General features: G+C 37.0%; 8 protein-coding genes across 8 annotated transcripts; 4 read left to right on the top strand and 4 right to left on the bottom strand. All coding sequences in view use genetic code 12, as the record gives it.

The window, feature by feature from the left end:
* Nucleotides 1-121: 121 nt before the first annotated feature.
* Nucleotides 122-1,105, top strand: DEHA2F19426g (DEHA2F19426p; the record flags this gene model as incomplete). The annotated part of the gene is made up of 1 exon (XM_461189.1): nt 122-1,105. The coding sequence occupies one exon, from the start codon at nt 122-124 to the stop codon at nt 1,103-1,105; it is 984 nt and encodes a 327-aa protein (XP_461189.2).
* An 88-nt stretch (nt 1,106-1,193) lies between these two features.
* DEHA2F19404g (DEHA2F19404p) lies at nt 1,194-2,564 on the bottom strand (the record flags this gene model as incomplete). The annotated part of the gene is made up of 1 exon (XM_461188.1): nt 1,194-2,564. One exon carries the CDS (start codon nt 2,562-2,564, stop codon nt 1,194-1,196), a length of 1,371 nt encoding a protein of 456 aa, XP_461188.2.
* A 167-nt stretch (nt 2,565-2,731) lies between these two features.
* DEHA2F19382g (DEHA2F19382p) lies at nt 2,732-3,961 on the bottom strand (the record flags this gene model as incomplete). Its single annotated transcript, XM_461187.1, has 1 exon — nt 2,732-3,961. The coding sequence occupies one exon, from the start codon at nt 3,959-3,961 to the stop codon at nt 2,732-2,734; it is 1,230 nt and encodes a 409-aa protein (XP_461187.2).
* Nucleotides 3,962-4,272: 311 nt separating this feature from the next.
* Nucleotides 4,273-4,734, top strand: DEHA2F19360g (DEHA2F19360p; the record flags this gene model as incomplete). Its single annotated transcript, XM_461186.1, has 1 exon — nt 4,273-4,734. One exon carries the CDS (start codon nt 4,273-4,275, stop codon nt 4,732-4,734), a length of 462 nt encoding a protein of 153 aa, XP_461186.1.
* A 135-nt stretch (nt 4,735-4,869) lies between these two features.
* DEHA2F19338g (DEHA2F19338p) lies at nt 4,870-7,257 on the bottom strand (the record flags this gene model as incomplete). The annotated part of the gene is made up of 1 exon (XM_461185.1): nt 4,870-7,257. The coding sequence occupies one exon, from the start codon at nt 7,255-7,257 to the stop codon at nt 4,870-4,872; it is 2,388 nt and encodes a 795-aa protein (XP_461185.2).
* Nucleotides 7,258-7,514: 257 nt separating this feature from the next.
* On the bottom strand, nt 7,515-8,513 carry DEHA2F19316g (DEHA2F19316p; the record flags this gene model as incomplete). The annotated part of the gene is made up of 1 exon (XM_461184.1): nt 7,515-8,513. One exon carries the CDS (start codon nt 8,511-8,513, stop codon nt 7,515-7,517), a length of 999 nt encoding a protein of 332 aa, XP_461184.1.
* A 547-nt stretch (nt 8,514-9,060) lies between these two features.
* On the top strand, nt 9,061-11,130 carry DEHA2F19294g (DEHA2F19294p; the record flags this gene model as incomplete). Its single annotated transcript, XM_461183.1, has 1 exon — nt 9,061-11,130. The coding sequence occupies one exon, from the start codon at nt 9,061-9,063 to the stop codon at nt 11,128-11,130; it is 2,070 nt and encodes a 689-aa protein (XP_461183.2).
* Nucleotides 11,131-11,461: 331 nt separating this feature from the next.
* On the top strand, nt 11,462-14,308 carry DEHA2F19272g (DEHA2F19272p; the record flags this gene model as incomplete). The annotated part of the gene is made up of 1 exon (XM_461182.1): nt 11,462-14,308. The coding sequence occupies one exon, from the start codon at nt 11,462-11,464 to the stop codon at nt 14,306-14,308; it is 2,847 nt and encodes a 948-aa protein (XP_461182.2).
* Nucleotides 14,309-14,347: the final 39 nt, after the last annotated feature.

Below are 14,347 nucleotides of genomic sequence, written 5' to 3'. Positions count from 1 at the left end.
GTGTATTTTGCATGGAACCACAAGATCAGATTTTTGCATCTATTCTTGTGGATCTAATACATGTTCTTCTTGTCTAAGATCCTGTTGTTATCTTATATACTATAGGCTGAATATATAAATAATGAATGAATCGATGTTTTCAATATTATTTTATCATCTTAATCGGCAATATAGAAATATTTCCAATACACTTATAGGAAATTACTTTGAACCACATAGAGATCTAGTTTTGGTTACTGGTGGCGCAAGTGGTCTCGGGAGAGAAATAGTTAAAAAGCTTGTCACTAAAAGAGCCAATGTGGTGGTACTTGATATCAAGATTCCGGAACAACTGGAAAAAGTTGAAACTGTTAATTATTACAAATGTGATGTGAGTGATCGAAGACAGATTATTTGTTGTCAGAAAAAGATCAAGCAGGACGTTGGGAATGTGACAATCTTGATTAACAATGCTGGAATTACTACTGGAAAAACTCTATTGGACTTGAGTTACGATGAGATTGAAAGAACTATTCAAATCAATTTAATGTCTAGCTTCTACACTATAAAAACATTCCTACCAGATATGTTACTCATGCAAAGAGGCTATATAGTCACTATTGCATCAGTCTTGGGATACATGTCTCCAGCTCGTCTAAGTGCATATGGCGCATCGAAGTCTGGTCTAATTGCATTACACGAATCATTGACATACGAGTTGGGTCCACCGTCCATAAACCCTAAAGGGATTAAAACTCTATTGATATGTCCGGGTCAATTGAAAACAGGTATGTTCGATGGTGTTAAAACTCCCTCCAGCATTCTTGCACCCGAGTTGGATCCCAAATATGTTGCAGATAATGTTATTTCAGCAATAGAATTAGGCAGGCGAGGCGAAATTAAAATACCTTTCTATGGGAACTTCTTGCCCATTTTCAGAGCTGTACCTTGGCCAATTGTTGAAGCAGCCAGATACTATTCGGGTATAGACAAAAGCATGCAGACGTTTAAGAATACGGTGCTGACAATTAGTCGAGTTGCCAGTAAAGCTAATTCAATCAAGTCTAAAAACAGTTCTGGTATTTCTCCCCAAGCTCCAATTCAAAACTCTTCTTCGGTTTCATAAACTATTGGGTGTTTTATATTTCTATAACTTAATAAATCTTTAAAAGAAAACGCATGCGTATGATTCACCTTTATGAATTATAATGTCATTATTTCATAATAACGTCAAATGAAACATTTCTAGCCGACCAAATAAGGAATTGATTTTTCGCATTTATATGCACCGACTTCTTATATAGCTCAAATTCAAGAATTTCGTTAGTGAATGACTTTTTATTTAATTTGGATATTATCGTATAAGCCAGTTCTATAGCTTCAGTATTTAATGCTTGCGCAATTTGTTCTTGATCTAGGACAATGGTGATTGAGTTATCAGAGTCCAACAATACTTCTTCTTGGCTGTTTAAAGGGATTTGATCACACAATATAATCTCCAAATTCCTCATGTAAGGATCACTCAAGACTACCTTATTCTTAAACGAGTCATGTTCATATTTCTTGATACAAACCTGGGACCAGTCAGATGGATTGCAACCAAGAATTTTCCCTCTAACTCTGTATACCTCATTATCGATTCCGTAACTATGATAATCATTAAGTTGTTTCAATGAATAGTAGGCTTGTTGTGAGAGTTCTCGTTGTGAGTGTCCTTGTTGTGAGTATCCATGTGAGAAGGCACCATGAGCTGGGTTCGGGAAGCTATTGTTTTCATAGTCCATTTCATTTTCTCGTTGCTGAATATCAGCATCTAATGATTGGTGTGCTGTATCCACGTAATCATTAGGAAATAATGTATCAGGAATCATGTTTTCTGTTACTTCTTCCGTCTTCACGTATGTCTGTCGTGGTTGTGAATCATTAATCACCGACCCCGTATTAGAGTTTACATTAGATTTTGGATTAGTGCTAGTATCACTATTTCCATTGATATTTGAATTCTTATCTCCCAAGGATGCCAAAACCGGCTCCAAGTACACACTTGGTATTACAGTCTTCGCCCTAGTCAAATTTTCTTTAAAGAATTCTTTGGGTAGTTTACAAATGTTAGCATACAACTTCTGCAAATTCTCACTCGACTTAAAATCTCCTTCATTAACCAACCTGACACTTCTGGCTCTGCCTTCCAAGATATTGTTGAACTTCTTCAATACCACCGTTGCCTTAACAATGCATATTTTATCTGAAATTCTAAAAGGTGGTCTTACATCGTTTTCTAATAAAGGTTCTCTATATCGTCTTTCATACTCATCAATTAGCCCTTTCAATTTCTCTTTATATACATCAATTAGAAAGATTCGTTCTGTAGGTATTTCAAATTCGTCAACTAAAAAACTGTCAAGAAAGGAATTAACCACCCGTGGGTTAGCAGTGAAATCAGTAACGTATAATCTGCATGGACCTGTAGCTGCTATGTTTATAAAAAGCCCGAGACCAAAGATTTCTTTCAGAACGGTAACATTGGTAGAGGTGGTTATATCGGGGAGATCCTCTATAGTGGATTGGTAAGCAGATTGACTCATGTGCCCTGTTTTCGAATGATTGTAAGAAGAATATCATGATCTACAATTTAAAATACACGTCAAAACACGCGATTTCGCTATACAAATAGCTTTACATCCATATTACATTTAATATGTATTCTATACATTGTACTTAAAAGTAATGAACCAGAAATCTTGACTCTAGTTTAAGATCTGTAGTCACCATTAATAGTAATATACTCGTGAGTTAAATCGCAAGTCCAAAACTTACATTCCTGACCACCTCCAGTACCTAAGTCGATCTCAACTTCGATATCCTCTACAGAAAGAATTTCCGAAGCTCTCTTTTCATCTACTACTTCTGGCTCACCATTAACTAGTAACTTTAATTTCAGAGAACCATCCGAAGGGATGAACGAAACGTTCGTTTTGGCTGGGTTAATGGAATCTCCCGAACTTACTTGTGAATAACCAATAGCACACAAAATACGGCCCCAGTTGGCATCATTTCCGTACATTGCTGTTTTAAATAATGATGAGTTGGCAATAGATGATGCAATAATCTTGGCATCACCGTAGGACAACGCATTTTTGACACTGATGGTGATGAATTTGGTAGCACCCTCCCCATCACGGACAACCAATTGTGCTAATTGTTGAGCAAAACCTGTGATTTCACGCTGCAATATTCCAAAGGACTCCGCACTAGAAGCCGTGTTGTCAATGAGCTCGCCCCCGGCGGCACCATTGGCTATGGCAACAATTGTGTCATTAGTGGACATATCTCCGTCGACTGAAATACTATTGAACGATCTGTCCGTGGCAAACTTCAAAATCTGATCCAAAGCCGAAGCCGAAACCGGGGCATCAGTTACGAAAAAACCTAATAATGTGGCCATATTTGGACAAATCATACCGGCCCCTTTCGCCAACCCAGCCAATGTGTACGTATGGCCATTGAGCTCAAACAGTTTACTGACTAACTTTGGAAAAGTATCGGTCGTACATATTGCCTGTGCACAATTTAACCAATCTTCATGAGTATTACCCAAATTCCCACCAGCTAATTGGGGAATTCCAGATAAAATCTTACTGATAGGTAGATTGTTCCCAATCACACCAGTAGACATGACCAACGACGAATTTGTCGGATTCCCTAATGCCGAATCCGTAACCGTGATCATATCTTGCGCGTCCTTCATACCCTGGCTTCCTGTGACCGCATTAGCATTCCCACTGTTGACCACTAACGAATTGATCTCTTCTCCCTTTTTCTCTTTAACGATCTTCGACGAAACTTGCACCGGTGCTGCCTTGAATTTATTGGTAGTAAACACCGCCGATGCTACAGCTGACTTCCCGTGAGTATTTGTCAAAATTGCCAAATCCAATGATTTACCGTCCTTTTTAACACCACAATGAATTCCCCCAACCATAAATCCTTTTGGATAAACTCCACCTTTTGGAACAAATCTCGAAGCCTTATCAGACAAAAACCGAATCGAATGTTTTCCTATACCATTTAACTGCATATTTAGCTACCAATCAAGCTTTAATACGTTTTTTCCACTGTGACTAATTTCTTATCTTTGATTCTGTCCATCAAGCTGCAAGTTACTCATAAATGGTTGGAGTCGTGTTCGTGCAAACATTTGATTTTTTTTTCACTTCGGTACCAAAACTTCATTAGACATATATACATAAGGAACACCTTAGACGACACAGAAGGAAAATAAAAACGATAAAGATGAGTAAGACTTCTAATTGTGCTATGTTCAAGAATTTGCCATCTTCGAGAATATTGAAACAGATCACTAGGTTAAATAACATTGCTGGTACGCCAGAAACCGCATTCAAATTCAACCCTAAATACACCAAACTTGAATTATTCTTAATAAAACAAAACGTTTCAGGATCTGCTATTGGTTTGAAAAAGTTCTGGAGAAATAATTTGCCAACATTAAAATTTCATAACGAAGATGTCAATTTTGTACTTACTAGGATCAACACTAGTACAAAGGAAGACATTTCCAAGTGCCCATCAAAGATCGTTGTATACGATAATGCCGATAAGAAGTATGAAATAGATTGTGCTGATAGACATACGAGTGATATACTTGCGGAAGTTATAAAAGTCACTGAAGCATCTCCAGTCGCAGAGAAGGAAATCCCAGTTATCGCAGCTCCACAACAAGATAACTTCATTTAAATGATTCAACGAAATCACATGTATATATATTCTGTTTTTGAAGAGTTAAAATTTCATTAGTTGTGTATTTATTAATAAAGTAATTAATACCTATGTATATAAATGAATCTATTGATGCAAAGAGGATCGATGCAATTATGACTGTAGAAACTTTAATAATTCGTCTTTTCCTTTCAATTCCACGAGTCTCTTGATGTCTAATAAGTCTGAGACCTCCTCGTCATTTAGCTTTGTTGGTACCTCGTTGTTCTTGGAATATTGGACGGATTCTAGTGCTGCAGCCACTAGATCACTGAATTTGGTTTTAGGTTTCTTCTGGTTACTTTCCAATTTAATGTGGATCAAGCTGTCAACTATATCCCTTTCATCTTGATTGGACTCCTCTAGTCTACCTCTGGTCTCATAATCATCAATAGTCTCAAGTATGGTTCTCTTATCTGTTGAGACTTTCTCATGATGTAAAGCATTAGTGTCTTCATTTTTGGACACTTTAGAAATAAAATTAAGCAATATCAGCTTTTCTGGGACCCTATAAATAAATGCACGGGCTTCGCTTCCATCATTATCTGTGTTTGTCATAGTCATTATTCTATTTAGTCTTTTTGAAGCTCTAGCTGTGCTTCCTATTGGAGTTGCATAATTCTGAAAAAACTCAGGTATTTTGAAATTTGGATGTATGTCATCACTATTATTAGTATTGCTAGATTCCGTAGATTCGTCCTTTTTCTGTTCATTAATATACAGCCTTGAAAAGTCCTCTGTCTCGTATTGTATGTATTCATGTAACGGGACACTTTTGTCGATATCCTCTTTCAAAAATTGTTGATCATTGTGCTTGATAATTATATTATTCATAGAGGCAATCTTCAAAAAATGATTATGCAACGATATATCAAGCACTGACATATCCTTGAATTTTCTTCTACTGAAGAGACCTTCAGGTAATAGTTCTTCGAAATGATTTGGACATCTCCATTTACTACCCAAAGTCTTAGGAATGCATAATGGGTCTTCAAGACAATCTATATGCCAAACTAATGGACAATAGTCACAATGAGTCAAGGTTTTCCCTTTTAACCCTGATAATCCACATTTATGACATAAGTACGGATTTCCATTCTTGTCGTACAATCCATCAACATCAAGATCAGTATTCTTATTGAACCCAATTATTTGATATTCGTTCATTTTAGTATACGATACTTCTGGTTTAAACGTTGCATCCTGATAAACTCCATTTTCGCCCGTAGTGACACCAATGAATGAGTTATCTCGTATTTTTCTAGGTAATTGGAATTCCTTTGGGTTTCGACCTTCCAGTTGGTTTAATAATTGACCAAATATTCCAATATGATTATATGTTTTCTTGAATCCGGGGTTTTGTTTGATTACACATTCTTGACAATGCCAGTTATCTTCGGGACATTCTTCAAGTGGTGGATTACAACATGTAAAATGAAATGACTTGGGACACGTATCGCAACAAATAAATACCCCTGGACCACCACAATTTGTGCAAAAATCATCATTATTCTTAGTAGGATCATCATTTGAGTAAGTATTCATGCCACTATCCGTCACTGACGAAGGAGCGAGGTTTGTACTTGTTGTCTTTTTAGGAGAAATAACTTTGATCCTCTTCGATGACCTTAACAGCAGAGCTTCGTCGCTATTCTTTACCTTTGTTTGCTTTGGAGTTTTCGTTATATTTTTATTAGCGTCTGCTCTTGGTCTACCCCTTTTTTTACTTGGTCTTCCTCGCTTTGGTGGTGGCCTTATATCACTCTCTACGGCTATTTCTTCTGCTATGCTTGTTTGAAGATTTGTTTTATAATCTAATTCAATAGATTCGTTATCATTTTCTGTTTCGTTTGCCTGAGCTGGGGCTGAAGATTCTCTTGAGACACCACTACTGTTATTACTATTAGTGCCGTTCATTCTATTTGATTTCCTTGATAAACCTCTAGTTGACCATAACGATTCCTTTTTTATCTTAGTATTCGGAAACGATTCTAACGGCAATCCAGTATACGCTGGATGTGGTTCTGCCAATTTAGGTTCTATGAAAACTTTTTCTCCTCCCCTCTGTACTATGCCATGAGGACCATTATCTGATGGTTCTTCCGTTCCCTTAGCTTCGATAATCACTGGGCTACTCTCCAAAATCATTGAATTTGTCGATCCATTGTTGCCCTTCAGTCCTAATCTAGGTGATTTCCTTTTTATCTTGGATTTTGGCTTGGAATTGGAATCACTGTTCTCAACGACCGTGCTGGAATCATTGTCTCCAGAAGACGAAACCAGATTGGATGTATCTCTTGATTCCAAGAAATTATTTATTTGAATTGTTGAATCTGTGCTGTCTGGTCCTAAGTCTGGTATTTGGATTGCATTTATTACTGGCATTTCACTTTTGGATGTATTCTCATTGGTAGAACTTATTCTGTTTAATGTCGATAATTGTTCAGACGACGATGATGCCGACGACCCTTCAAAGAACAGGTCTATAGGTAGCTGAGACATTTAATCAAGCAACTGTACTGAAATAATTTCCTACTAGCTGAAAGAGAGCTAATATTACATGTTGAAGTCAGATTGTTGAACGCGCTCAAACACATTTTCAATATTATTTCCTCACGTTATACTAACTAAATCAATATATAAAACAAGTTTAACTATATATACTAGATGTTCAAGCCACATACGATAGATAGTTCATCTATCTCCATTCTAGTTTTCTAGCTTAATTGAAATTTTGATATAGAAATTCAATTGAACACTTATGCGGATGGAGCTCCATCAACAGCAGCCTTCTTGCTCTTCTTTTTTTTTGCGGCAGCCTTCAAAGGTTGGGAAATCAATGTTGTGATTTCTTCGTCTTTGATTTCCTTTTCAGTTTTGTATAATTCAGGGTCAAAAGTTGGAGATGTGAACTTAACAATACCATTCTTAGTAATAGCAAAAGTAGTGAAATATTGGGCAACGTATTCACCTTCCTTCTCAGTCATAATGTCATAGGATAACATAACTTGATGGTTGACACACTCAATCAAACCCATTCTGGCCTTTCTGATATCTTCTAAGTTCTTAATGTTAAAAGGGAAAGGGCCAGAACACTTTTCTTTAAATTCACCCAATACTTGGTGGGATGATTTCATTTTTAAGGAATACGAGCTACCAGTTAATTTGAATAAAGAAGTCTTGTAGTTGGATTGTTTAACTTTACCCTCTGGGGACGTAGAAACTAAAATATCTAACCCATAAACTTCATTTTCTTCGAACTTAAAGGTATCCATTTGGTTCTTGTTTTCCTTAGTTGGGTTAAGAATGATTTCCTTTGGTCCATATAAGACGTTTCTTTCTTGGTTATGCGACAACATACTTTCAACAGCAATACAATCATACGACTTGGCAACTTTATCCACGATGTTGGTAACATCCCAGTTTCTGTTCTTTAGTTGGAAGGTTCTAATAGCTGCTTCTGATGCTTTCCAAGCTGCGTGCATCAAGTCGGCCTTGCCTCCAGTGATTGGCTCATCCTTGCTTTCTCCAACAACCATTGATTCGGCCACAATTGATGGAAATCCATCAATCTGAATACCCAACATGATATTGACAACATCCCCCTTGACCAATGTCAAGTTCGCTTCGTCATCTTCGCTCACTGGCGAGAGATGTGCTGGAATGTGATTTGGATTAATACATGTTGGAAATGCGATCCCCTTAGCAATCTTCGAAGTTTTCTTGGAATTATAAATCTTTGACAACTCTTCGGTCATCAATTCATCCCCTTTGTTACAAAGATCGAAGATCTTGCTTCCATCTTTAATTAATGATCTAACTTGCGCTAAAACTCTGTTGGAAATCTCACCGGCGGTCTTATACTTAGACACAACGTCTGAGTTGGCGACAGTATAATCAGGAGTTGTAGCTAAATAAAAATGTTAGTACTTATCTCGTCGTATCCATACGGTCCAATTGACCTATTATACATACTAGTAGTAGACATATTTGATCTTTCGATATAAAGAATCAATGATTCAAGGATTAGGCCATAAGCTCGATGAAAATTTCACTACTGGCATTCCTCCTGTATATACATTAAGGCTTCTCAAGTCTAGAAGAACTGGACTTTTAATATTGTTTTTCACTTAGGTCTACTGTATCATAAGAATAACAAGAATTTACTGTAAGCGTCTAGATTAAAGGTACTTCAGACGCATCAATAAAGACAACAAATCATTAAAATTCATATTTTTAAGTGTTTAATGCAGAGTACACAATTAAATTAACGGTGTGAATCTCTATCTTGTTGACCAATAAAATATGTCAAGTGATAAGGATAAGCGATCATCCAAGCTATTTGGGTCCCGAATCTCGTCTATCTTCAATGTACAGCAAGGGTATAACGTTAAACCTGGACATAATGATAATAATGGAAGTTCTATACTGAGAAGTTTACCAATAAAGCCATTAACACAACCACCTTTGCACAATAAACCTGGCAGATCGACGCTAGACCCTAATAAACCGACACCTTCAGTATATGTTCCGCCTCAAGCTCCTATACCACCGGTGCCACAGGTTCCAATCAAGAGTCCACCGAGACGTAAACCTCCTCCGCCATTGATGGATGAATTCGAGCATAGACCTGACAATAACCGAGTGGTAGAGCCGTCTGTCAATAACGCAACGGTAGAGCCTTTTAATAAGCGAACGGTAGAGCCTTCTGTAAGTCAAAGATCGACGGCGTCGGCGAATAAGTATGGGGAAGAAGTGAAACAAGATTTGAATAATATTATAGGTACGTTGGAGAAAGAAATCGGCAGCATGTTAGTACCAAATGAGCCAACGACACACATGTATCAGGAGGATTATTTACCTAATGATGACGATCAAGCATCAATGATTTCCGGCCTTCATGTCTCAAATCCGTTAAATCTATCAAAATCTAATCAATCTGGAGCGACATACTATTCAGACTGTTCTCCTTCTTTAATTGAGTCTGAAAAATCATCATCTATATCAAAATCATCATCTATATCGCAATATGTGTCAGATACGCGTAAAGAATCATTGGAAGATACTTCAACACCAAGTTTCACGCCAAGCGACACGCCCGAATACAACCATGAATTTGACGATGACCAAACCCCATACCCCATAGAGTCATTACCGGAAAGTCACACGTTTGAAGGGAATACAGCCGGTCTAAACTTGGCGCCGGACTCAGGCTATCCTCACATCGTTTCAAATGACTCAAGAACATCTATCAATTCGTCGGTATATTCACAAGGTGATGCGGAGCCCTCCACACAGCTGAAGAGTTTTGATACATTTGGGTCAAACCAAAGTATCCCGTCACAAAGAAAAAAAGAGTATCAGACAGCAACATCACTGAACAATACAATGAATACTACGCCCTCCGCAAGAACACCTCAGACCAGCTCGTTTATTAGAGGTATGCAGCAAACTCGTAATCCATTTACCCCAGTGCCAATAGATTCGGGGTCAAACGATTCAAATTCAAGATCGAAACCTCCTACCCGACCAATTGTTTCTCATCATAGAAAATCTAGTTCGGTAAGCTCTCTTTGGAGTGCAAACTCATACAGAAGTGTTAATATGTCAAAGCTTAAGAAGTCATTAGACCTAAAACCTGGTGAAGGTGAGAGATCAAACTATGTTATGTCTATCCGCCGGAACGCCGGTACAGCATTCAATGAATCTCCTCCTGGAAAATGGAAATTACCTATAGGTATTTTACCTGTCGACAATAGAGTTGGATATACTGCGAATGGCCGGTATTTGAGACTCGCTGGAGGAGTCCAAGGTAAAAATAAAAAGACTAGTGGTGTCGAATTGAAACATGGACATTTACAGCCTAGGTTGTTGGCTGCCGAAGTTGATGATGGCGATGAGAGCCCGGTTGGTTTGCAATCATTAGGCAGGTCAGGTACTGATCTTACCATTGGGACAAATAAGTCATCGGTTAGCGGAGTCAAGTCTTCCGGTTCAAGTATCAACGTTACGCCTAGCGGGTCTCTATTGAGGAACAGCTCATATGGGAAGACTCTCGATGACTCGCAGAGTATTAATACAGGCGGTGATTCATCATCTACATTGCCTAGTTCAAGAAGAGCCGAGTCTGTTTCTTCTTCCTCTTCGTCTGGATCTTCATCGTCTAATAGTATAACCGATTTTAATATTGGAATCGGTGGTTATTATCAGCACCCAGGCTATTTGCATAATGATGATGACGAAGAAACATCCACTGAATTTGAGACAGATTTGACAGGTGAGGGAGGAAGAAACAGAAATAACGATTATAACGATTATGATACCAAACCAAGATTAGTACTTGCTAACCCTGATAACTCTGAAGATAGCGATTAAATAGACACTATCTAGTGTATAATATAAATTATTCTATATATATAGTCGTGCGTGTGTTCAAATATTTGATCTACATCCAAAAATCCAACACGTCGTACTAACACTGTTTGGCACAACTGAAATCTCGAAGCATTGATCCTTTTGGTTATTCATAGTTGTTATTTACGCTCAATAGCTGTATATTAGTAAGTATTGATTAATTGAAAGTAAAAAATCGAATTTCGGATTAAATTTGTCACATTCGGAAAGTAGTGGTGACACCCTGTCGAATCGATCAACATAGAATATTTTGATTAAGAGATAACTAACATAGACTTCGAATAGAATTAAAATGGCTGATATAGGATACACTTTGATTTATGAGCCTAATACGGCTGCTAAAACGTCCATTAATGAGTTCAAGACGTTATTGGAAAAGAGCAAAGATGATGTAAAGATCAACACCATGAAACGTATTTTAATCACCATGCTCAATGGGGATCCATTGCCAGATTTATTGATGCACATCATTAGATTTGTGATGCCTTCTAGAAACAAGGAATTGAAGAAATTATTATATTTTTATTGGGAAGTTTGTCCAAAGTTGGATGATCATGGAAAAATGAGACAAGAAATGATTCTTGTCTGTAACTCCATTCAACGTGATTTACAGCATCCAAATGAATTTATCAGAGGTAATACTTTAAGATTCTTGTGCAAATTAAAGGAAGCTGATTTGTTGGAAACGTTGGTGCCTAACGTCCGCCAATGTCTTGAACACCGTCATGCGTACGTGAGAAAAAACGCTGTTTTTGCCCTTTATTCAATCCATAAAGTTTCAGATCACTTAGCCCCAGATGCTGATGAATTAATTTACAGATTCTTGTACGATGAATCTGATGCGGTTTGTAAAAGAAATGCATTTGTCTGTTTAGGTGATCTTAATAGAGAAGCAGCATTACAATACATTCAAGACAATGTCACACTTATTGAAACATTAGATCCATTGTTGCAATTAGCATTTATTGAATTCATTAGACAAGATTCTATTCAAAACCCTTCATTAAAGCTGCAATATGCTCAATTAGTGACTGAAGTAATTGAAAGTACTTCGTCCAATGTCGTTACTTACGAAGCTGCTACAACTTTAACCGTATTATCTTCCAGTTCACAATTAATCTACTTAGCAGGTAGCAAATTCGTTGAATTAGCAACTAAAGAGGCTGATAATAATGTTAAAATTATTACCTTAGAGAGAATCAAAGAACTTCATAAGCTTCATCCTAGTGTATTACAAGATTTGTCTTTAGAGATTTTACGTATCTTATCGTCTCAAGATTTAGATGTTCGTAAAAAGGCTATTGATGTGACATTACAATTTATTACCAGTAGAAATGTTGAAGAAGTTGTTAAATTATTGAAGAAAGAACTACAAAGAACTTCGTCTTCCAATGAAGATAAAAATTCAGAATACAGACAACTATTAATTAATGCTATTCATCAATTGGCTATTAGATTCGTTGAAGTTGCAGCAAATGTTATTGACTTATTATTAGAATCCATGACAGACTTGAGTACGGCAGCAGCTTATGAGGTCATAACTTTCATCAAAGAAGTTGTCGAAAAATTCCCAGATTTGAGACAATCTATATTGAGTAGGTTAATTGAAGCTTTACCGTCTGTCAAAAGCGGTAAAGTATTCCGTGGTTCATTATGGATCATTGGTGAATATTGTATGGAAGATAAATTAGTCCAAGAAGCTTGGAGATATATCAGGTCTAGCATTGGTGAAGTTCCAATATTGGCTAGTGAAAAGAAATCAACTGAGGGAAGTGAGCATAATGATGAAGATGAAACAAATGGATCTGTCGAAAAACCTAAGAAAAGACCAGTTGTTTTACCTGATGGCACATATGCTACTGAAAATGCGTTGACTACAGAGATCAAAACTTCAGTAGATGAAGAAAAGCCACCTATTCGTAGACTCATTTTAGAGGGTGATTTCTACTTGGGTTCCGTTTTGGCCTCTACCTTAGTTAAATTAGTATTAAGGTTACAACGTAATGCAACTCAAGAAAAATACTTAAATGCATTAAAAGCAGAAGCTATCTTGATCATGGTTTCTATTTTGAGAGTCGGTGAATCATCTTACGTTGAAAAGAAGATTGATGAAGATTCTGCTGACAGAATTTTCTCATGTGTAAAATATTTGACTGATGAAACAGATAGCCAATTAATACAGACTAGTTTCTTAGATGATACTAAGGATGCATTTAAATCTCAAATAGAAACTGCTGAACTTAAAAAGGCTGAAGCTGAAGCTAAGGATTTCCATGAGAATGCTGAACAAGTTGATGATTCAATTGTTTTTAGACAATTTGATAAAGATAGTACGGCACGCGGTTCTAACTTGGATGATCTTTCTTTGGCTGCTGGTAGTGATTTAAAGAAAGAAGATTTATCCTCTAGATTAAACAAAATCTTACAGTTAACAGGTTTCTCGGACCCTATATATGCAGAAGCATTTGTTAAGGTCCACCAATATGACGTTGTTTTAGATGTTTTATTGGTTAATCAAACAACTAACACCTTGCGTAATTTATCTGTTGAATTTGCTACTTTAGGTGATTTGAAAGTTGTTGATAAGCCTGCAACCGCGAATATTGGTCCACATGGATTCCACAAGATCCAAACAACAATCAAAGTTACGTCAGCAGATACTGGTGTTATTTTTGGTAACATCGTATATGATGGTCAACACTCAGATGACTCAACTATAGTCATCTTGAATGACGTTCATGTTGATATTATGGATTATATTAAACCTGCAACTTGTACTGAAAGTACATTCCGTAAAATGTGGAATGAATTTGAATGGGAGAATAAGATAACCATCAAAGCACAAATGGATTCATTAAAGGATTACTTGGAAGAGATGATGAAGGGTACAAATATGAATTGTTTAACCCCGGGTGCCATCATTGGCGAAGAATGCCAATTCTTGTCAGCCAATTTATATTCTCGCTCGTCATTCGGTGAAGATGCATTAGCTAACTTGTGTATCGAAAAACAGAGTGATGGACCAATCATTGGTCATGTTAGAATCAGATCTAAGGGTCAAGGTTTAGCATTATCGTTGGGTGATAGAGTGGCTTCTATTTCTCGTAAAGCCCAAAAGGCTAACATTACTCGTGTTTGAACGAGCTTCTTAATTGTGACTATATATTTTTATATTGTT

This window comes from Debaryomyces hansenii, assembly GCF_000006445.2.
Source record: "Debaryomyces hansenii CBS767 chromosome F complete sequence".
Taxonomy (NCBI): Eukaryota; Fungi; Ascomycota; class Pichiomycetes; order Serinales; family Debaryomycetaceae; genus Debaryomyces; species Debaryomyces hansenii.
This window is presented reverse-complemented; position numbering and strand designations above follow the sequence as displayed.